The sequence below is a fragment of the Haliaeetus leucocephalus genome, unplaced genomic scaffold (genome assembly GCF_000737465.1).
Source record: "Haliaeetus leucocephalus isolate CR32 unplaced genomic scaffold, Haliaeetus_leucocephalus-4.0 Scaffold906, whole genome shotgun sequence".
Classification (NCBI taxonomy): Eukaryota; Metazoa; Chordata; class Aves; order Accipitriformes; family Accipitridae; genus Haliaeetus; species Haliaeetus leucocephalus.
The window spans coordinates 1919924-1943021 of record NW_010973342.1 but is presented as its reverse complement, the minus strand read 5'-3'; the positions used below and the strand labels follow the sequence as shown (position 1 = coordinate 1943021).

At 41.7% G+C, this 23098-nt stretch overlaps 2 protein-coding genes across 3 annotated transcripts; one reads left to right on the top strand and one right to left on the bottom strand.

Moving 5' to 3' along the window:
• The first annotated feature begins 10067 nt into the window (after positions 1-10067).
• GRPEL1 (GrpE-like 1, mitochondrial (E. coli)) lies at positions 10068-19074 on the top strand. 2 transcript variants are annotated; one of them, XM_010583497.1, is made up of 5 exons: positions 10069-10162; positions 11142-11310; positions 12670-12751; positions 14704-15026; positions 16008-19074. In XM_010583497.1, the coding sequence occupies exons 1-5, from the start codon at positions 10092-10094 to the stop codon at positions 16017-16019; spliced, it is 657 nt and encodes a 218-aa protein (XP_010581799.1). In that variant the 5' UTR covers positions 10069-10091; the 3' UTR covers positions 16020-19074. The 2 variants fall into 2 exon arrangements, with proteins under 2 accessions (XP_010581798.1, XP_010581799.1); XM_010583496.1 differs by lacking the exon at positions 16008-19074 and having other exon boundaries at positions 10068-10162; positions 14704-15769.
• Positions 19075-19171: 97 nt separating this feature from the next.
• On the bottom strand, positions 19172-22542 carry TADA2B (transcriptional adaptor 2B). Its single transcript, XM_010583546.1, has 2 exons — positions 22372-22542; positions 19172-22269 (listed from the first exon to the last, which is right to left on the bottom strand). The coding sequence occupies exons 1-2, from the start codon at positions 22540-22542 to the stop codon at positions 21277-21279; spliced, it is 1164 nt and encodes a 387-aa protein (XP_010581848.1). The 3' UTR covers positions 19172-21276.
• Positions 22543-23098: the final 556 nt, after the last annotated feature.

The following is a 23098-nucleotide window of genomic DNA, read 5'->3' as shown; positions in this document are numbered from 1 at the left end:
TGCTAAGGTTTATGAAGTCCTTCCTGAGGTTAAAACACTTTTTCACTCATCCCAAACATTTGAACTTCCTTCCTATTCACTTAGAAAGAACTAGTTATCCAAAGCTACAGGAGGCTCTTAAGGAGCATCCCAAGGCTTATCAGGCCAATAGTTTGGTTTAAAAACCTGTCTCCTGAGGTTGTCTTAGGATTCAAAGCAAGAAGAACATGCTAGTAAATAGTTAGGAATTCAACATGAGACATAGGGATGCACTCAGGTAACTCAAACCAAGGTTATGGTGACCCTCACATTTCTGGCCAGCTCACAAGACAGAGCACAAAATGCAAGAGTCAAAAGACAGGACATCTCCTGCCATAGCTGGGTAAACCACTGACAAGAGTCACAGTCATAAGAAATACTGAGTGAAGCAGATGAGAGAAGAGCCAGGGAGAACAGACTGAAGACCAGAAGACTAAGCCAAACAAAGGCCTCAGGACAATTCTAGAAGGCTGACTGGAAAGGGCATAAATAATTTTGCCAAGAGCCAAGCAGACACAAAAACACAGGGGATGCACAGGCAGACGAGCCCCAGTGATGTAAAGCTGCATACTGACTGCAAGATAGAAAGCAACTTGCTGGGCCTTAAATATCTTTGAGAGGCTCTTCTCCTGACATGCACAGAGAAGCTTGTACACCAGCTGCGATGTTACAGGTGACATACTAGGTGTAGAACCGTGGCTTACAGGATTTTCGTAGACGTATTTGCTAGAACTGATGTTTGAAGAGTGATTCAGGGGCCTAAAAATAGGTATCTCAAAACATTTTAAATGAAACATCAGTATGGGGCCGGTGGAAACAAAACAAGACTTACTAAGGCTTGTGCACTTCTGGAACAGCTGCTGGAGGCCAGGTGGGGTATGTGAGGTGTCTACAATGGGACTGCACACATTTTAGCACCTGAATCGTTCGCTTTGTAACTTACATGGTGGAAAAACCAAAGAACTGCTGCCAGCCCAAATGACAGATACAAAAGTTCCACAGTGGTATCACTAGCCAAACAAAATGAAGCCTGATTATCCCTTGACCCTGTGTAGATCAAAACACTGCTTGGTTTTAATAATGTATTACTGTTTCCAGCCTACTACCACCTCCATCTCACATTACACTGTCATCTCAGCATCTCTGCTCCAAGTGATCGTCCATTCTAGAAATAAATGTAACAAATTTCACATAAAAACAGGGGCTCAAGTAAAGTAGGAGCACTTACAGGGCAAATGGAGGAATGCTAGAAATGGCATTCCAGAAAGTCCCTAAACAGTGAGATTTCACCATAGGGCACAGACTTTTCTAGAAGAAAAGACACAGTTCTACAGGAACAAGTTTCTCTAAACCAGGGGTTTATATTTATCTAGGTTACAGACTTATCTGAACTAGAATTCCATCTAAATATACAATGAAAATGTATCACAAAATGCAAGAAAAAACTGATGAATATACAACCCCTGTAAAATGAAGACCTACAAATTTTCTGGAACTGCAACTGAAGAACATGTCTGAAGACCAAAATATCAAAATATTTATGTGCGTAAAGAGAGATCAGATGCACAATTTCAGCCATTCCATTTGAAACTTTTGCTTCTAGCTTTCATAAAATTTATTAGGAGTTTAAGATACTGGTATTTCTCTATGCCAACTGGATACATGTCATGAACATGAGCTAAAGAAAGTAAGAAGAGAAGATAAAAATCCAGTCAAGTTGTATTTATAGCTAGCACAGCATTTATCCCACTGCAGGGTCAGGCCTATCTATTTTATGTACTGGCTCTGGCTGGGATGTGGATAATTTTCTTCACAGCATCCTGTATGATGCTGTGTTTTAGATTTATGACTAACAGTGTTGATAACACACCGATGTTTTAGCTATTGCTGAACAGTGCTTACAAAGTGCCAAGGCCACCTCTGGTTTTCACTCTGCCCCCCCAGCAAACAGGCTGGGGGCAGACAGGAGGTTGGGAGGAGACATGGCTGGGACAGCTGAGCCAAATCGACCAAAGGGTTATTCCATGCCATATGTCATGCTCAGCAATAAAACTGGGGAGGGAGTCTCTCAAGGCAGTCATTGCTCAGAGGCTGGCTGGGCATCAGTCTGTTGGTGAGAGGTGGTGATTGCCTTTGCATCACTTGGTGAGGTTTTTTAATTTTTTCCTTTCCTTATTAAACTGTCTTTATCTTGGCCCAAGAGTTTTTCTTGCCTTTGCCCTTCCAATTCTCTCCCCTATTCCTGCTGGGGGGTGGGGGACATAAGCGAGCGGCTGGTGGATGCTTTGTTGCTGGCTGGGGCCAACCCATAACATTGTGCCAACTGAGGAAGATAAATGCATCCCATCTCTCCTGTTCAGTGACTCTGCCTGAAAAGCTGAGACTGCCTTAAGACATCAACTAATTTTATCAGCATTTTGCACTTAGTGATCTGCAGAGCAGGTACAAAGGCAGGCAATATCTGAAATGTAAAAAGCTGGGTAAATTTGCTTGTTGCTTCCACCTGGGAATTTATTCCTTACAAACCATGAGCTGTAACAAAGAAATTGACATTAGTGCATAAATATTTCCTGTGCTGTGCTCTTGCTTGACCTTGCTTGTAGCTGCACTGGCCAACTGCTTACACAGTCTACATAGTTTAGCTGGAGTTTACTGGAAAGCTGGCTCTGAAACACACTTATTTGCAATGTGGAGAACCATGAGAACAGATCCTCTGAGTCTGTCATGCTGTCTTATGGCAGAGGAGTACAGCATCTACCTTACAGCTTTCGGAGTTATCTCTGAAGCCTCAGCTTCTTGTCTGTACACCTTTTATTCACTTGGTGTTGTACTAGGGTATTAACAATTCTTACTGAAAAACAACAACCAGCAGTCCAAAACAGCTCATTCTGTTCTAAGTAACAGAAAAGCTGTCAAATCAATGTGTAGACAGTTGCTAATGTGTGTGCAGAGCAGTACAGAGCTGTATGAGATACAAGCTGCCTCAGACACTAGTTGCTCTCCAGAATCACAACCAGCTCAGAGCTAATTAGCACGACAATGTACCGTGACACTCAGGCAGGTTTTCTAGCACATACTGAATTCTTTGGTATTTCAAAACTACTGTCAGCGTTCTACAAGGTTAGCCTGGGTAAATCTGCCCTACAAAGCAAACGTCACTGTAATAATAGTACAGATACACCATTTGGTTTATGTGCATAATGTAGAATTAGGAAGATCAACACATTAACAGTTCATAACTGCAAAATAATTTAACAAATATTTTTCCTTTGTATTTATCCTATTTTACTTAAAATAACTCCAAGATAACTATACTTCTCATTTTCTGCAGCTTCTTCAAACTTGCACGTCCCATTCCAAGGAGGGAGTGGATTTTTATAGCTATAACATGACAGTAATTTTATTCATTAAGACTTTGCCAGCCAAGGTACTTGGGGAGTCCTAGAAAAGTAATAAACACATATCTAAAAAGACACAATAGAAATATCATTTTTAAAATAGACTAAAATACAAATTAAGCAAGCAGAAAAAGGTGGTCTAATAAACCACAGACACTAGTCATAAAAAAGCTATAAGCTCTTTGAAATGGAAGAGTCTGCTTTGTTCAGTAATAAATATGAATTAAAAGAGAAGCCACAGCAGGGCAGGGATTCTCCACCTTAATGCTTTACCACACAGCACAAGCATAATTATCAACCAACACTAATATCGTGAACCAGAGCAGAGGGTACCAGTCACACCACCTCTAGAAATGAACACAGTGCTGTTGAAACAATGTTTAATATCAAAAAGGTGACGGTGTTCTTGATCACAAATCATTATGAGATCTTAAGCAAGGATAGCTTCAGCAAAACCCAAGAACAAGTGAGTAAGCAGAGATGGAAGTACTGTGTTAAGAGGCTCTTCCACTCTAAACAGAGCAGACATGGTAATGGAAAGTGAAGAGCGGAAGGTGGAAGAGGAAGAAGGAGAAAGGGCAGCATAAGCCTGGGCAAAATCCAAGGACCAACAATGTGTTATAAAGGCAATGAGAGGCAGCTTCTCCAGTCAGATGAGAGAACAGTGCAGAGACCAGGAGCTGGTAATGGAGTCAGAGGGAAAGACTATGCGGTTTCAGCTATAACAACAGAATTCCTACTTAACACATAGCATGGAAGTACAGATTCCCTTCCTAGTATTTTATTTTATAAACATCTAGCACAGGAGCATTCACAGTGGTGAACCAGTAATTTTCAACCAGTTTCTGATTGATTAATAACACATTAACCTGAGGTGATTCATAAATCTGAGGTGACCTTTAAAACAGCAGTGAAAGTACTTTGGGTAACAGCTATTAGAAAACATAAAGCAGCCATGCTCTTGCTTTCTGAACAAGGTGCGAGTACTGTGGATGTAAAACAAGGGCTTTAATTCAGTTCAGTCTGTACCTGCCTGGCAGAGGTTTTACATTCAAATAAACTCCAAAAACTGGAGTTATACCACAGATATCAGTAACAGAACCCAAGTGATTTTGAGGAAAATCTGACAAAAACACACACATGCCTTCAATTTCACCAGTCTAACTTTAATGATGATATAAGCTCCTATAACAGGGTTGAAGTTGTGCCCTCACAGATGCTTGTGGAAAGGGAACAAAGGGTAAAGCTTTCATTTTAGGGTTTGGAGTCCAGGAGGTTTAAGTCCAGGTTCAGAGACTGTGACTGCCACATAAAGCACCAAAAAGGTGTCAGAATTTATGTATGTGGCAATCAGATATTTGGAAGCTTTTTATTCCCTCCCACTCCAGCTAGTTTTAGCTGAACTCTTTGTCCCCATTCTGGCCAGACTCACCTAGCCAGATTAGGATTGAATGGAGCACAGCAATGTTCCCACAGGAGTGTTCACCCACTCATTAATTATGCATAGAAACACAATTAAAAGCTCTTGCTGCTTTCTAGAGGAGTTGAATAAAAGTGCAAGATAACCTTTTTAAATTTTGCTTTACGCTTTGTTCATTTGTAGCTTTTCAATAGCCTTGCACAACATCAGCAACGAGCATTCCTCCTTTGTTCGCCAGCTGGGTGCACGAAGAACAGCCTACCTATGAGACTGAACTGTGAATCAGAGCACTAAAACACCATGCCTAAACAGAGCTCCATGCACTGGCCCAACCAACCATGCCATTCAACATCCTGTCAGTCATCAGAAAAAATATGTAAAAAGCAAGGAAGAAACATTTGCACAAGTCACACTTGAGCAATAAATAGCCAGGCCTCAGGCTTTTACAGCGCTACTGGCAGCCTATTTGCCTAGCACCTGGCTTGGCAGTCCTTCACTGTACAACATTCCCTTTGACTAATACAAATCACTTGTACACAAGGGCAGCAGAAATGGGCCCACAGCAACCAATTCATCAAATCTTAAAGAAAAATTAAGAAAGAAAGAAAGAAAAATGTAGATCTGAATGTCAAAATACCACTCCATTAACAGCACTTCCATTGTGAGCCTTCGCACAGGAATGGATACCAACAACTGCTGTCTTCTTGGCAAATCTGAATGTGACAAAAGAGAGCTGATCTCTTCTATTGACTTGTTCCGGTAAGTTGAAAGGCAACAATTTATTTTTACAAAAAATATTAAGAAAATCCATGACCACACACTAAGAGAAGCACAATTGATTTGAAAACTCTTCTCTCAAAGCTCAATAAATTTGTCTCAAGGTGGAAACCCCCATCAGCATGATAGAAGATTGTTTCTGTGCATTTGAACAGCTTGGTTCTGACTGGTAACTAGACTAAAGTAAGATAGACAATGCTTGATTGACAGGGTTTTTCCATTTTTATATCTCCAGGAATGTTACAAGACATACACAAGTACCCCTGATAACATGAGGGCTAAACTGTAATAGACAGCCAGATTTGTAAGTCCTTGGGATACCAGATGACTTATGCAGGAATATTCCAATAAATTGTCTCTGAAATTGTGGCATGCTGCTTTGGGGAAGGATCTCATCAGTGTCCTCCCAGGAACAGAACTTTTGTTATTCTAAATTGCTCTAATTAGCTCTCTTCAGAGCCCTGTGGCTATAGCTATTAGATTTCCAACACAGCAACAACATTCTCCAGGCAACAAGATAGTTACAATATGTACCTTTCAAACTAGTTAGCAAAAAGCTATGGGAACTCAAAGGGTACTCTTTATAATCAGAGCAAGATGTATGATTCTGTATTTTCAGCCTAAGGAGAAACTAGGCAGAAAGTAGGTATTACACATTCTCTCCTGGGAGAGATTTCTTAAAATGTTTGCATTAAAAATTATAAATTCTGAATGTACAGATTAACCATTTTAATACTGTTCTAATTAAAAGAAAATAAGGTTATCTCCCACACACATCCCAACCTGCATTTCAGGATTTAAAGTTTCTGGATTCAAGTAATGATTTAATCTTTATTGTCCTCTGTCTGAAATGGATCCAGGGTGTAGCTGATCCTCAGTCTCAATAATCCTTATGGAGGAAATTTTTTTATTATTTTATACACAAGGATCAGTCCCTTAATTTTACACTAGACATCTTCCCACAATGGACTATGGAATACTATGGCTAAGTGGTCTTATCTGTGATCTTTTCTAAAGGGCACAGGTATGAATAAAAAGGTTTTCTTCACTGCTATAGAATTCAGTAACAGTCTTACAGCTAAATTAACATTTTTAATTCGATTGAGGTATTTCCTGGTAACTGGCCCAAAAGGTCACTGCTAGAATATTGACAAAGGTATTTTTTGGTATTTTTTTTCCCCACGTGCTCCCACCATAGCTCAATATTAGGTTCCGATTAGGATGACATATAACATATCTGATCGGACAAGATACAATACCCTTTTGCTTTTACCCTCAAAACACTAATAATACAGTTCATAGTGAAACACAAATGTAATGGCATTCTGTTTGCTGGTCAAATACCAGTAGACTATATCTTAGCATTAGGAGACAGAGCTACCTTTTTTATTTTAGAGAAACAGAAATGCCTTAATTTTTCATTTAACTTTTCAAGCACAACTCTTGCATTCATGGCATTTTTCATCTCGAAGGATTACAAGTCTCTTTACTACAAGTGCAATGTTAATAATAAAAAAAGACACTTCTCGTTCAGTTGACATTTTGAATTTTCAAAATATCACAGAAATTCCCTTGTGCTCTCTAAACAACCTTCTTGTAGGGTACTGAAAGATTACTACCCTTAATTTGTAGTTGTAGAAATGTGGAAATGAGGTTAAATAACTGCACAAGACCACAAAGTGAATCACTAGAGGAACGGGGAATCATATCCAGGCTACCTGATTCTATCACTAGTCCACAGAAATTAGAGGTTAGAGTCACTTTCAACCACATTGAGTTGAAAAGTAGCAGTGGTTAATGTTTTAGAATTCAGGATAAGCATTACTTATCATCAAATCATATTCAAACCCGGTATTTATGTGAAGAGCAAAAGACCGCTTGATATGGAGAGGACTGCTCAAGAACAAAACTATGCTTGTTATTGAACATCTGTGACTGCCAACCAGGTGAAGCAACAGATGCTGAACACTCCATTAGTTGAGTTTAAAAAGAAAACAACCCACTAGGTGGCACTACAATTAAAACAGAACAGACTGCAATAGTGTAAGTCAGAAGCATGAAAAAGCCTTTTTTTTTTTTTTTGTCAAAGTGGGACAGTACTTACAGCAAAGATCAGTCATGATGCAAACAAGCTCCACGTAAACTTGCATCCCCTTCTTTTGTGCTGCATATGCTGTTTAGTCTTGACCCATCAGTATCTGTGCTACCTGGGGGGTTTCTTGACAGCAGTTCCAAGTTAAGCAATTCACAGCAAAATTCATTTTCAGTGTGGAGTATCTTTAAAATTTGCTTGCAGAAGGCCTATGAACTGTCATTTGGGGTAAATGGGTCCCAATACAAGAGGAAACTTGTTTCAGAAATCTTGAGTCCACTGTATTTTACTCAGTTATTAATGAGACAAGCTGGCAATGGGCTTTTCTCAACCTTTTGTTATCAGTTCTGTGATTTTGTGATCGATCATTAATCAAGCACAACTTCCAAAGATGGTAGGCAGCAGAGAATGAAGAAAGGCTGAAATAGGAAGCTCCATCCTAAGGGTGTCAGGGCAAAACAACAGACAAGAAAGAAGAGACAGTCAGACTGCTTGTCTAGGTTTTGTAAGGAACCAATTATCCTTCCAGGAAACATTTTAATAACATCAGACCTAAATATCCACTTACCTTCCCTGTCTCATTTCTTCATGCCTTTCTGTGGGTATCATCCTTTACGGCTATTCAATATCCAGTTTTTCTCCTTGTTCTCTCTGATCCTTCCTCAGGATTATCAGCATCTTTAACAGATTTCCTCAATGACTTCTTTCAGTATTTCTGAGGATGAAGCTTGGAATTTGTGGCTTACCTACTTTCCAGAAAGCTGATACTGACAGCACTACAGCCACTCCATGTATGGACAGCACATGGCATACACCCTTCTTCTTTGCTGTGCTCTGTATAGGCAAGCCATTGGACTGTACTGGTGTCACATCACAAAACAGCAATCACCAAAACATAAAAACCACGGACTACAAACCCATTTGGTTTTTATCTTAGAGCTGTTGCCTGTTGTCACCCAAGAATGTTTATTGGTATGCTTCTAGCTCTTCCAATCTTTTCACAGGAGGAGAAATCCACATCCATGGAACTGTAGGAGACAGCGAGACTTCTTGGGATCTAACATTTGTCACAGTATGAGGCCACTGGCCTCATTATACCATATCCTGCTTTCTGCAGAGGCCATGAAGCGACACATCATAGACAAGCAAACCTGCCAAATAAAAGCCACACTGAAAACTTAGTGTGCTCTGCCAAAGTTTGAACTTAGCAAGGTCCTAACTTCTGCAGGATTCTCATGTGGCAAGCCAAAAATGTCTTCTGCAGCTTCTTTTTCAGTAATACTTTAATTATACACTTGAATATAACATTTACTGAATTTGGCTTATGGAATCTGCATCTTCTCTATCCTTCAAATTGCATTTGGAAAGTGCATCAATGCATGCAAAAATCAGGTTAACAGCTGTTGTTCAGGCATCTGTGAATAATCTAGCACTCACTTTGGGACTGTACGATAAATGCGTGACCTTGATTTTTTTTTCCCTTTGAACAGGGTAATGACAAACTAATTGACAACACTGCTCAAGTTAGGTCAACCAAGAATCACCGAGCAGTTTCCATAACCTCCAGTTACATGGGACACTTGCACAAACAGGTTGCACAAGCAGGTGGCCAAATTTGGAAGCCATGGATTAGAAATGTTATCCCTTTTAATGAAAGCTCAGGATTTTAGATCACAATTATCCAGCAAGATTGTATACAGCAGTTAGTGAGCATGTATAGATGCACATGATGAAAACCTCTATGTGGAGGTTCGCAGCCAAACTGTTGACAGACTACAAGGTACTACTGATGACAGGGTTTTTCAGCAGTTTTTTAAAAAAAATGAGCTGCAATCTTCAAACTTCTTCAGTCACAACTTGCACAGGAAAGACACGATCGTTAGACTGGACCACCTGCAGCCACCAAACTGTCTCCTCCAGCTTGCAGTGACCAGTTTTGACAGGGACATACCAATCCCTGACCTTAGCCAGTGCCCTGCTAACTCCCACAGGCTCTCGTTCCCGACATTACGTCTTAACACCCCACAGAAGGGCAGCGAGCACCCCAGCAGACCCTGCGTCGCCCGCTCCCTCACAACACAAAATGGCTCCCCCCGCGGCGCGAGCACCGCCCCCTCCCTCGCCTCGCCCGCGGCCACGCCCACCGGCACGTCACCTTCCGCCACGAGGGGGAGGCGAGGAGAGAGCTCCTCACGGGAGCGCTCCGCAACGCCCCGGAAGAGCTGTAGGCTCCACCCCCACCTCGCCTGTTTGGCCCGAGGCGTGCATCCGCCTTGCGGATCGGTCGTCGGCCGCGTCACTCTTAGCCTGCCCGCTCGCTGATTGGCGGCGGTCTCGCGGAGGCCCGGAGGGGCGGGCTGAGGCGGTCGGTGGGCAGGAAGGCGCTATGGCGGCGGTGGCCCAGTGCGTGCGGTCCGCGGTGCGCCCGCGGTACCCGCTGCTGAGCTTCTCCCTGAGGTGAGGGTCGCGCCGCGCCGCCCGGCCTGGATCGGGCGCCTCGGGACGGGTCCGCGTCCCGGTCCGGACTCGCCGTCTCGCCACCGCCCGCCCGGGCCGGGCCAGGAGGAGAGCGGGGCCCAGCGCCGCCGTGCCGGGGTGCTCCACCTGCCAAACCCCGGCCCTCCGGCTCTGCGCCGGGGAGCCCCTTCCTACGGCCGGGGCGGGCTGGTGCCGGCCCCCCCAGCCGCCCTTTGCTGGCTTCCCTTACCCTCCCCCGGGAGAGGGGCCCGGCCAGGCGTGGCGGGGCCCTCCTGGCCCCGTCCTGAGCCCGAAGGCCTCCAGGCCTGAAGTCCTGATGTGGTCTGCAGGGATCCGAGGCCTTTTGTCATTGCGGCACCGATCCACTCGCCTCGTCCGCGAACCGGTTTGCTCAGGTGGCTCGGTTAGTTCAGCCCAAGAAGCGTTAGGAAGGGATAAATAGTCGTCTTCATGGAGACTGGCCCCTTCTTGACGCGATATTTGCGATGGATACAGTAGTAACACGGAAGGCGCTTTTCTGTTGCTTGCTAGCAATCAGCCACAAACCACTGTTCTCGCTGGTGTGTTTTCTGGGAGACTGTTGCAGGTGATTGCATCACGTAAACTGTATTTGCTTCCTGATGGAGTACGGTGCTGAGAACGAGCTCATATTCCCCATAAAAGTGCTGCAATTTTATAAACAGAATATAATGGACACTTAGAAGCTGCTGCCCAGAGGTTGGAATCTTGCAGCAAAGTTATTTTTTGCAACCATTTAGATGGGCTAAGTTCAGTTACTTCTGATGAAACATTCTGCAAACAGTTTTCATAGACCTAGAATTGTTGTATTAATTTGTACTTTAATGTGAGAATTTTGTAGACATCGATGTGTCAAATAAAGTGTCCAGTATGTCCAGAAAAGGCTAATATCTTACAAAGTAAGCAACTGATTAATATTGTCCACATGTTTTTGCCTTAGGACTTCTCCACGACTGCTTTGTGTAGCAACACAACAGAAAAATACTGGCCAGAACTTGGAAGAGGACCAGAGTCAGAGCCAAAATGAGCAGAAGGTTGAACCCAGCTCTGCTGAAAAAATTTTAACTGAAGAAAAGGCCAAACTGGAAGAACAACTAAAAGAAGTCACTGTAAGTGTCTTTTGGTCATCAGGTTGCATACCTTACAAACCGCATACCTAAGAGCATTCATTACAGGTTCTCGGTGCACAATCTGGATACAGTTGTGTGACTACTGTTTAGTTGTTGAATAAAAACCTACAATTCAATAATTTCTTTAAACTTAAGAGTAGATGTGCTACAAGACCCGAGATGCATCCCTGGTCCAAAATTAAGATTTTGGATAGTTTCTTTCTGATTTCTGGATGGAATTGAACCTTGTCCAGCCTGAACATTTGTTACTGAGTTTTGCTGGCTTCAGTTCACTTAGGTTTTGCTCAATGGAGAAATAATTTTTGGAAGCCCATGGAAGGGTTTGACTGTGTCTTTGATGTGTGTATTTGTGTGTGCTAAGAGTAGGTAGGCTTTCTGAAAACAGCTGCTGACTTTTCAAAGGTCAGGGTTAATGATGCTTAGCTTTTATATAATAGTGTACTTATTACATACTTAGGAGGTTTCCAACCTCTCTTGGAGAGCCCTTCAAACCTTCTATAGAAGCAGCACCTATGGATCATAAGTGGATTGAGTTTCCTTTCTGTTGCCTTTCCCAAAGCACTGAAGAACAAAGCTGAGGTGTCACTTAACATCTCTGTTGACAGCATTTGCTATTGGCTACCTAATGTGGCTCTTCAGTCAACTCGTTGACTATTTTCATTCAGTTTTGAGATTCTTCACTAACATGTGAAGGTCAAGCATATTCAGAGTGGAAGGCCAACATGGAGTTCTGAGTTAGGCGGTGAAGCACTCAACCTCAAGTGCCTAAGTTTATTGAATTTCTTAGCACATCTGTGCTAGATGGCCATATTGCTAGGAATAGACCAGAACTTAACCTGAACAACAGAGGAGTTAGACTTCATAGTTCGTGAAGTCTGAAAAAACTGGAGGACCCTCTGTCGTATGTATGGAGAGGGAAGAGATGGTTTGAAAGTCATGGCTGGGTTGAATCTCGTTTGCCATAGTGTCAGAATACCTTATGACGGATGAAGGCTTTCTGTGAACGTACATCAGAAAAAGCAGAAATCTTTGATATTATGAAAACTTGATATATACATAGAGTTAAAAATTTCTTCCAGGTAATCTGTTGACAAATACTGAGAGTCTGGAAACCCATCTTATTTCCTTTCCCTCACTTCTGGCTGCAGTAAAGTGAAGCAAACACCTGCCTTGGTAGGAAGGATGCTGTGATAATTCACATGTTGTCTTCAGATGGTGGGTTTAGGCAATGTAACTGTTTAAAATGCTGTTTTATACTGAATATGCTGTTTTGAATTATTGTCAACTACCCAGCCACCAGGAATGAAATATCTTCTGTTACTGGTTTTTCTTCTTTAGGACAAGTACAAGCGTGCCTTGGCAGATGCAGAAAACGTGAGGCAAAGAAGCCAGAAACTGGTAGAAGAGGCAAAGTTATACGGTCAGTGGAGGCTCCTTTTGTGTGTACTCATAAAACCCAGGAAATGCAAAGCCTGGAAAATTGAGCTAACTGGCTCACGTTTTTGACAAGTTGTCTTTCCCAGTGATTCTGACTACTTGGTTAAAAACGTATTTGAGGCAGAGAGGTTTGAACAGTTCCTCAGTTTGAAGCATGCTAGAAACACATCTTTCTTCAGGAGCCAGGCTACTGACATCTGATTTAGCTTTTTGACAGTTCAAACACAAATCTGTAAAACAGAAATTGTATGCAAATACTGCAGAAGAGTGCTCTATCATCTTAGTGTTTGACTGTCACTCTGACTTGAAAAATGAGTTGGCCTTTTTTGGCACACACTATCCACAGCTGTATAGTTTAATTCTGAATATAGAAGTTTTTATTTCTGAATACAGGGTCTTCGGTTAATCTGTACTGTAAGAAAAAGCATTTCTCAGTTAGATACTATTCTTGTACCTTTTCATGGATGTTTGAATGCTTCATCCTGAAGTTGATTTTCAATAAGCATTGTTTCACTAATACGCTACTTAGTGCAGAAGGACTTTGAGTCATGTCTGACCTCAGAGGTGCTACAATAGAAATAACTATTAAAATACAATTTCTCCTGAAAACTAAATTATAGATAATTTGCATGATTGTAAGTTTTATCATTTGTATATGACTGCTTTTTCTGTTGAAGGAAGAGAAACTCATTAATGAGACTTGCATAAATTCACAGAGATGCAGTCACAGATATTTGCAGAGATAAGTTACACCAAAAAAACCCACTCCAAACCACCTTCTGAAGAGTTTGGTTATTTGGTTTGATCCAGATCACTAGACAACTGGTTAATCTATGTTTGGGACACTTCAGCTCTAACCACAGTTTTAGTTTTAATTTAAAACCTTCATTCATTTGTTCATATTTTTGGAACTACTTGGACACTGTTAGTTACTGTTCTATGAAGAGCTCGAGTCTCTACAGAGGTGTGCAGTTGTTAAAGTGACCCTTTCCTGAGAACAAGCTGATCCCTATAGATTTTGCAAGGTGCTTCCATAGGTGTTTTTTTGTTTAAACCGAGGACTTGTCCTCTGGTAATGCGCATATTGCTTCTTGGTAAGGAAAAAAACAACATCTAAAATGTGAGCTAGAATTAAAAGGGCTGGCTGTGGGGAAGGAAAAAAAAACCAACCAAAAACGCTACCAAAATGCAGTGCAGTTTGTCATTGGTTTACCTCTACATATAAATGTGTTACTCTACTGAATCATTTTGATTTTTCATTATTTCTAGAGACAGTTTGCCTTAAGTGAGATTAGTCAGGATTCTTTTAGTGTGAGCCAGAGAACAGCTTCAGGATACGTACTATCGTTAGCTTAGGAATTGCTTGGTCTTTACAAGGCACAGCTTCCGTCTCTGTAAAAGTGGTTTGTAGTGGGAGGGAGAGGTGTGAGTTCTTTTCATTCAAGGAATAATCCCTGTTCATCTCTTGGACTCCTGATCAGTCCAACTACATGGTTTTTCTTCTGTAAATATTTTTAGCACATCAGATTAAAGGGTAGGAATAGGGCAACATAACGCTTTGAACTTTAGGTGAGAGACATGAGGAAATTACATTAAGCCATCTGAAAGTTTTGGTAACTTCAGTTAGAATTTTAACTGTTAATGTCAGGTCATCAGCATAGCTTTAGCTCTTTTTTTAGCTCTTCCATAGAACTAGAGCAGGTGATCTGGATTTCAAGGTCTCTGTAATAGTTCTGGATTATAAAGTAAATTGGAAAGGACATTTTACCCCAAATGTTTACAGTATCATATACCTTGTTAAAAATGTAAAAGAATACAGATTATTGCTGTAGGTTTTGGGGTTGTGTTTTGTTTTGTTTGTTTGTTTGTTTGTTTTTTAATGCTTGCTTCCCTCAGTGGACTAATCCCATTCCCTTCTCTTTTATTTCTTTTTAGGGATTCAGAGCTTCTGTAAGGACTTACTAGAAGTTGCAGACATTCTGGAGAAGGCAACAGAAAGTGTTCCAAAAGAAGAAATCAAGGATGAAAATCCTCATTTGAAGAGCTTATATGAAGGTCTTGTTATGACAGAACTACAGATTCAAAAGGTGTTTAAAAAACATGGCCTGCTCAGACTGGATCCTGTCGGAGCCAAGTTCGATCCCTATGAACATGAAGCATTGTTCCATGCTCCCATGGAAGGGAAGGAGCCTGGCACTATTGCATTAGTATCCAAGATTGGCTATAAGCTGCATGGGCGTACACTGCGGCCTGCCTTGGTGGGTGTTGTGAAAGACGCTTAGCTGCTTAATCTGAGAGTTTAAAATGCCATACAACTATTAAACAGCTTGATGGTTTTTCTCTTACCCCATGCTTTCCTCATTCCTCTGCCCCCTGAGAGGTTTAAATGAATTGGTTGAATTCTCTCAGTGAAAATGAAGCAACTGATGAAATTCTCCTGCTTAGTGGCCTTCAACATCACTGTTCCATAAGCTCTCTTCTGAAGTGTGAAATACAAGAGCCATTAAGGCCTCTAATGCTTTAGGTTAGATAGTTTCTACAACTGTTGCTACCAAAGGTGCATTAAATTGAAAGGAACAAAATGCTCACAAGAATTTTACAATCTCACGTTTATCACTGTGTGTACATTGAAAATCCAAATAGTGGTTCAAACGCTTCCTTTGTTTTGTAGACTCTAACATTGCAGAAGTGGGTGAAGTAGCACAATAACCCATTTCCTGCAAGCATCCATCAGCTTTTACACATTGATGTGATAAATGCCCTTTTTTGTCTATTCAGAAATAATCTCTCTCAACAGCTGAAATTGAAACCTTTGTGAATTCTGACCTGTAAATAAAAGGCAATGAAGAGTAGACATCTGTTGTAATTGTTCAACCCTTTTTGTTCTGTAGTAATATTGACTCAAGAAAACCATCTAATACTTGTATGGCATTGAAGAACCAATGGAATTTATCCTATCTCTGGATTTTTAATTTAATATTGTATAAATTGGTTTAAACAATTTTGATAGTCTTGTAACTTCCAAGCTTTACAATCAGTTTGTTATGCAAACTGTAGTTACAACCCTGCTGAAAGCCCGAATACCCAAAGAAGTGAGTAGCTGAGAGTTTGGTGTGTATATATATATATATATATATATACTGTCTTTTAGAATTACATAAATAATTGCATGTAAGTAAGTAAGTGGCTTAAACAAGAATGTGAACTTAGTTTCATCTTCATTTCTTGCATTTACTCAGGTTGGCTCTTAAGTTGCAACAGAACTTTTCCCATAGGCAGCTCTTGCCGTGTCTAACTCCACCTGCTGCTCCCAATCCTGCAGGGTCAGGCTAAAATACAGTACATGATTAACTGAATGCTTTGTCCTACATTTGTCTGGTCACCTGGATAGGAGCGGATGGAACTTGTCAAATTACACAACTGACAAAGCATCTGTCCTCTTGTATCCTCAAAGACCATACATTTAACACACAGGACAGAAACTTCAAATTTATGCATGTTATTAGCACCTGGTAAACAGTAAGTACTTCTGAATTTCTCACCCTTGTTTCTGGTTGTCTTGGTATTAAGGAGCTTCTTACCTTAAGGTCAAGTATTGATTTTTTTTTTTTTGGTTCAGATGCAGAGTTGCCAAAAGCTTACTGAACACTAGACCTACTACTCCTGGTGAGAAGTGGTTATTTTCTTCCCAGTACTGGTTTGCCTCATGGGAATCAGACAGTTAACTAGAACAACATAAATGCATACTACTGTTTGGGGGTCAGTCATGTTTAAGGATTCGTTAATTCTTTCTTAACTCCGAGAAAGAAAATCAATGCTTTGACTGGGCAGGAGAGGCAGAATAGTTTTTGGTGTGTGTGAGAAGACAACAACAGCGTTAATCTTTTTAAACTAATCAAGTACAGGGATCAAAATGCAAAGATTGAGTGTAAAAGTACAGAAAAAAAAGGGGGATTCCATATACTTAAGTTAAATTTGGAAGGAACTTCCTTCCAGCTGAGTTGAGTTAGAGCACACTGTAGCTGTGTGAAGTTGGATTGAGTTGCACTTTGATTGGAACCCATCCTCAACTGATATGCTGTAAAGGGACCAGGGTTGATTTATATACCTTTTTAAGAACTGTCATCTGTTGTTCTGCCTGCTTCCAACCTCTCTGGATCTAAACTAAATCTAACAACTTCATTAGTATAGAAGTTTCTCCAGTAGGGCAATTAAAACAGAGGGACAGCTTCTTCTCTAGCAGGTGAAGATTTTGTTAATGAGCTTCCCAATGCCTCACACAAACTGTCTTTTTTGGACTACATTACTTCATTCAGGGTGTTCTTAAAACACAAGTTACTGTTAAATGTTCAGCACAAGACTCAAACTAATATCTTTAAAGCTGGTAACTGAGTATCTACCTCATTTAAGCTGTTCCTTTTTCTTGGCCTGCCCTTTCAGAGAGGCTTTCAGCATGGAGAGCTTTGGTCTTACACTGAGAGCTCAAACCACCTCTGGGCTCTGCCATATGACAGAAGAAGTAATGAAGAAATCAAAGAAGAGAGGGAGGTGGTTCTGAAATTTAAGAGTAAGAGCAGCCAACAAAGCTACCACCAGTACCTCTGGTTTAGCTATTTCATAAAGACCACTTCTCCACCCATCCTTTAGCTAAAATGCATCTTCATTTGTTATTGCAAAGACTTCAGCCATTTTCCTCATTACACAAGCTACATTACCATTAAATCAATAATGGAAAGAAACTTTAATACAAGTTTATTTACCAATATACAATGCAAAAACCTAGTAAAATGCTGAGTGTGCACAACATCAGTTAGGCTTTACATGATTTCAGCACAGGCATTTGCGTGTCTGGCACAGCTACACCAGTACACAATTCAAATGAGTGCAACATTCCCTTTAAGGAAGAAGCTGATGAGCTGAACATGCTCACCAGGTATCTTCCTTCACAGTATTTAATGTGTCATCACTTAAGAGCAACTGGGGCACATGCAAAAACCTTTTGCAAGAAGAGATAGTAAACTGAAAGGCTAGTGAAGTCTGTTACAGTTGCAAAGAAATTTGATGCAGCCACTGCACAAGAGAATAATGGCAGTGCTTAGTTTGTGATTTACAAGGCAGTTTATGGTCAAAGATTCGTGCAAACCTACTAACGCTGTTCTTAATGCTTGCTGGGACTGCAATGGAACACAGGGCAGGAGGGTCTGCACCCAGAATACTCTGTAACAAGCCCTTCTGCACTGGGTAGTACACACAGAATGGGGATTAATGCTCCCTTGTTACCTAGTGAGCAAATATTACTGTAAAACATCACTGGGACTGGACTGAAGTAAACATACAGCATTAAAACAGACGTATTGTTGCCTCTAATCAGTAGCAGAAGATCAGTATTTTCAACAGCTTATGGAGTGTCACTTTTTCATAGGCTTACATCAATGCTGTTAGAACAGATACTATAATTAGTAATATCTTTAATTAGAAAAGTCAAGAGCATAAAGCATATAAAACACCTTTTCATTAGCAACATGAAGGCTAGGTTATTTGTACAGTACAGGAATCACTTCCAGATCAACATAAGATACAAGTTGAAGAGCGCTTTCCTATGTTTTTTCTCAGCCCCTTCACCACAGAAGAGAAGCAGCGTAGCTCTGGTAAGTTGCTGGATTAACATAACTGCATCTCAACTTAAAAACAAACAAACAAACACAAAACAGCAGCTCATAACAAAGGAATGCTTAGACTAAATCAGTTCCATGTGAAAATATGGAACAGCAGCATCCTCTAGTGCAAGTCACCTTTAAAATTAAAAGCATAGCTGACAATGAGACATTGCTTCTAGGGAAGCCCTTTCCAAGGGACTAGTATTTGCTAAAGCAAACATTTACCACCTTGAATTTGCTTGCAAGTATAAAATAAATATTGATATCCATATTTCATACATTAAAAATACTTTATTTTACATTCATTTTGATGTTCAATAAGTTACGTCTAGCACCAAAGAAACATTTTGGCGGGGCTGAGGAATTGAGAAACTATGAAGTGTAAATGCAGAATTCACTTCAACATGTAAATGACTCATTGGTGCCTAGATTATTTTTTTTAAAGTATTGTTCAGATGGGCTTTTGACTATTGCTTCAGTTAGACTTAAATGTGCCAACAGTGTAGAAATATAAAAATCACAGATTTGGAAAAAAAATTAAAAAAAAACCAAAACCCAATTCTTTTAACCTCCCAGCTACATGCAGAGTTGAGGTTCCAGAACACTATCTTTAATGGTATGTTATGGCGGTTGGGTAACAAGTTACAGGAAGAACCAAATTGCATAACTAGAATACTGGAAAGAAAGGCTGAGCTTCCTTTCCACAGGAGTAGGACACAGAAAATAACTAAGTGTTTATACCTTATGAACTTGTGTGCTGTTTGTACATGCATATAGGGTGGAAGTGGTTCTTAAAGCTACTCAGCACATTGCAGTTAGTTCCACTGCTGCCAAGGAGAGACAGTTTTGTCTCAAATATTTCACAACAAGCCACTTACGGGTAAGCCAAACAAAGTATTACATCTGAGAGGACATAGCCCTTACCTTTCTGAAAGGACATAACATCACAAGCTCAAAAGAAAAAGGCACTACAGTTTTGGTTTTTTCTTCCTTAGAAATGCTGGCTTTGTAATTGTACCCCTTTTATTCTAAACTCACTGGTAACACTATTTTGGTAATGCTGGATATGTTAACTAAAACCCAGTTCTAATCAGTATACCTCTGCCAAGTTGCAGAATTAACACTGTTTCAAGATTTTGTGGTATCCTCACTGACTACAGCCCAAAGCATGAAACCAAGATGACATTTCCAGTGCTTGCGCTTGTTCTGAAGCCAGTCAAGTTCCATGTTTTGGCACACCTGCACTCCAGAAGACCTGCCCAACTGGCTTCCGGTCACAGCTTACGGCTCTGGACATGACCAGTAGAGAGGCTTAGGCATGAGTAACACTTTGCCGCCTTCCATGTGGCAACCACCATTTTTTATTCATTTGGTTAAATACCAGCACAGGAGTTTAAGGATGAAATGAGCATAAAACTCCTTTTCTAGTCCTCCTTCAACATCTTTCCCTTAATCGGTAGATCTTACTAAAACAGTACCGAGGATCAGCACTTCTGTTACACGCCGTGTTACATCACCAGCTGGTGCTTGTCGCAGGCATCCAGCTCAGACTGTAGTCGTTGTGACGAGCTACCTCTCAAGGGGCACTGTCCTCACTGCAGTGGGCTGCATTCACAGTTCTACCATGTCAGTAATTTCAACTTCAACACGTTTAGTCCAGTACGTTTCAAGGTATGTGCAATTAGAACCCTGTAATGGCTTGATTTACAGCTCCGCACTTTAGGAGCACATTAGCTGTGCATTTTGACCTGATCTGCATCACTTCTCATTTTTGTTTTTAAGAGCTAATCTCAGTGATCACACTCTGTTTGAGAATCTCGCTCCCTTTCCCTGTCCCTCCCAATCACATTCAGGAAGAGGCAGCTACACCTCCTCAGCCCATACAAGCTCAGAAGTTACAGATACCAAAAAAGGAGGAGTGGGCTCCTCCAACAAGAGGAAACGGCGATTTTGCTGCCTGGGCTCCCAACCACTGCAGGACAACTCACTGCCTGTTTTCCCAAACCCCACTTCTGGCCCAAATCAGCCACTTCACAGTAGTGCTGACCCCTCCTCCGGACAGAGCACCACAGCTGCCCTGTACTCCTGCAACTTTGCTACCAGTTAGTTAACATCAAAGCTTCAGTGGGGTCTGTTTCAGCAAAAACTCATGTCAAAACTATGTCCAGATCAGCTGGGTGTGAAGGTAGCTCTTCAAGAACCCTTTCCACAGCACAAGTACCTGAAGGCATCTCACCTACCACACTTCTTTCCTTCCACTCCCTGCCATGGCTCATCCCTGCTGTACTCTGGACAGAAACTCTCACCCTGCTGTCCCAGCGCCTTGGCTGTAGTTACTAAGGAGAATGTTCTGAAAGCTTAGCAGTGGTCACAAAAATCCCTGCTCGCCACGCTCCTGAGCTCAGGACTTTTGTAAGCTTCACTTTGCTGCCAGCATTACACCAAAAAACAAAACAAAGGGAGAAGAAAGTTTCCGGCAAATGAAACCATCTCCCACCTTCAAAGAAAAGCAAGGATTACACAGATACTCATTTGTCCAGTAGTAAGGAGTAAAGTAACTACTCTGGGACTACTGGACTTGAGTAAGTTCACATGAAAGAAATCCATTCTAATAATGTACCAAAAGCAGTGACATCCAATGTATAAGTTTCACAATTAAGATTTTCCACGATCCAAAGCAAAAGTCTATTTGAACCATGGATCATGAATACTGTGGGGGTTTATGTTAGTTGCTTTTTTTGTTTGTTTCCAAGTGACATAATTTCTGTATCTCTGGGGAGGGAAGGAAAAAATAACACCGTCCTTGAGGCTACAATGGGCCTCTGCTGTGTTTTTTCAGATCAGCTGAGTTTCATGAAGCATCCCTGGATATCCAACCACTTTCTGTTAGAAAGTTTAAAATCCTTTTCTTCAGTACCTTATCTAAGTAACTGGGAAGACGACTCTTTGAGGGAATTCCTTGTCTTTTCTGGAGATGGTCTTTAATGATTATAGTTTTTACTGTCACGTAACGTGCAGGACTCAAATTTAGAGAGCTGCAGAGCACCTTTTCCCTGTCCGATAAGAGTTCAAAGCCAGGCAGGTTTTCAATGGCAGCAAATTCACCTTCTTTACCATCTTCCTTCCCTCTCTTGGAACTAGCTATGTTTTTGTTCTCCTTCCTCTTTTCCCGTTTATGCCTGGCTGCCTCATATTCTGCCGACTCTTCCATTTTGGTGATTCCGTTTCGACGATACCGCTGCAGCTCCCGAATCTTTGCTCGAAGTATCCTCTCCTTGTGCATGTTCTCAAAGAAGTCTTCAAACTCCTTACAAGACATGAACTGGTACAGAGGCCTCAGTTTCAGCCTCAACTCCTTCTCTTCTTTTGTGATCTTTCGTTTGGGAGCTTTCTCCTTGTCCTTTTTATCCTTCCCCAGAAAGGCCGGTACCAAGTTATAGTCTCGTGCAATGTTCTTCCGCCGTTGCCTCTCCTTGAGTTTCCTTACGTACATATCTACATGAGCTCTTTTTAACTCTATTTCCACGTCATCATCGTCATAGTTCACCGAAAGGCCACTGATCAGAGTCTCTGCATCTTGATCATATTCGATCTCATAGTCATCCCGAAGCGGCATGTATCCCAACTGCTGCTGTTCGGCCACTGATATATCCAACGGTGGGAGCGGCGTGGTCAAGCTAGGAGAAAGCGGGCCGCCACTGGGACATGTGTGATCCGTTACTCTGTTCGGAATGGTGTCAGGGATGCAGGCTTTTCCCAGGTTGCCATGGATATACATGCTCACATAGTGTTCCATCACCTCCTGAGGCGTTCGGGATGCTCCCACGTGAGCAGCCATGTCCTCCTAAATGGAAAACAAGGAGTGATAAAATGATTTCCGTTACATCTCCAGCATAACGTGCAGTCAGGTAAGAGCATGGCTTTTTCTTCCCTGCTCCTCAAAGGCCAACTCGCAATACCTAAACTCTTCAAGCAGATCTGCGTTTTTGGGTCCAGATAAGTATTTGCAAGCGCACAGGGGCAGGCAAGCCATGAAAACAGCACCAGGAACATCACTAAGGCAAGCTGCATCAGATCCTCTGGGTACAGGAACACCATCGAGACACCGGGTCCACATGGTGATTCCTGAGCATCCACCGCTCTCTCAAGAAGTCAGCTTACCACCAGCAGGAAGCTTTCCAAGTCCCAAGCCAGCACCGAGATCACTACATCGTTTGGATTTTGCTTATTTACACTGCATTGCTGAAGTACTTTTAGAGCAATACGGAGATACAGACCAACAGCATTCACTCATTTCTAGTTCTTTAAGAACTGAAACGAGCTACAGTCATCATAAGCTTCAAGATGGTGAACAAGTCTTTACGTTTAATGAAGCAAAGCACAATCAGGTAACAGCTAACGAATCAAACGGCGATGCTTTTTCCTGCTATTTTTTAAAAACGAGCCTGACTCGTATGCTGACGCAGAAGGCAAGCAGCGAGTTTACAGCCGTGACACGCCGAAGGAAAAGACCAAACACCGCGAGGAAGAGGGTAGCAGATCCCCAGCACCAACGGGCCGGGGCAGAGGCTGGAACTTCAGGTAGCGACGCAGGACACGGACACGGCTCTGCCGAGCGGGGCGGCGCAGCGGGGCCCTCCTGTCAGGCCCGCCCGCCTCCCCCGCTGCTGCCG

Bases quoted from the DNA above. Each gene is read 5' to 3' on its own strand.
- GRPEL1 (XM_010583496.1), top strand. From the start codon at position 10,092: ATGGCGGCGGTGGCCCAGTGCGTGCGGTCCGCGGTGCGCCCGCGGTAC. The intron at 11,311-12,669 runs GTAAGTGTCTTT...TTTCTTCTTTAG, and splicing joins AACAACTAAAAGAAGTCACT to GACAAGTACAAGCGTGCCTT. The intron at 12,752-14,703 runs GTCAGTGGAGGC...ATTTCTTTTTAG, and splicing joins AGAAGAGGCAAAGTTATACG to GGATTCAGAGCTTCTGTAAG.
- TADA2B (XM_010583546.1), bottom strand. From the start codon at position 22,542: ATGTGGACCCGGTGTCTCGATGGTGTTCCTGTACCCAGAGGATCTGAT. The intron at 22,270-22,371 runs GCCTTTGAGGAG...TTTTCCATTTAG, and splicing joins AGTTTAGGTATTGCGAGTTG to GAGGACATGGCTGCTCACGT.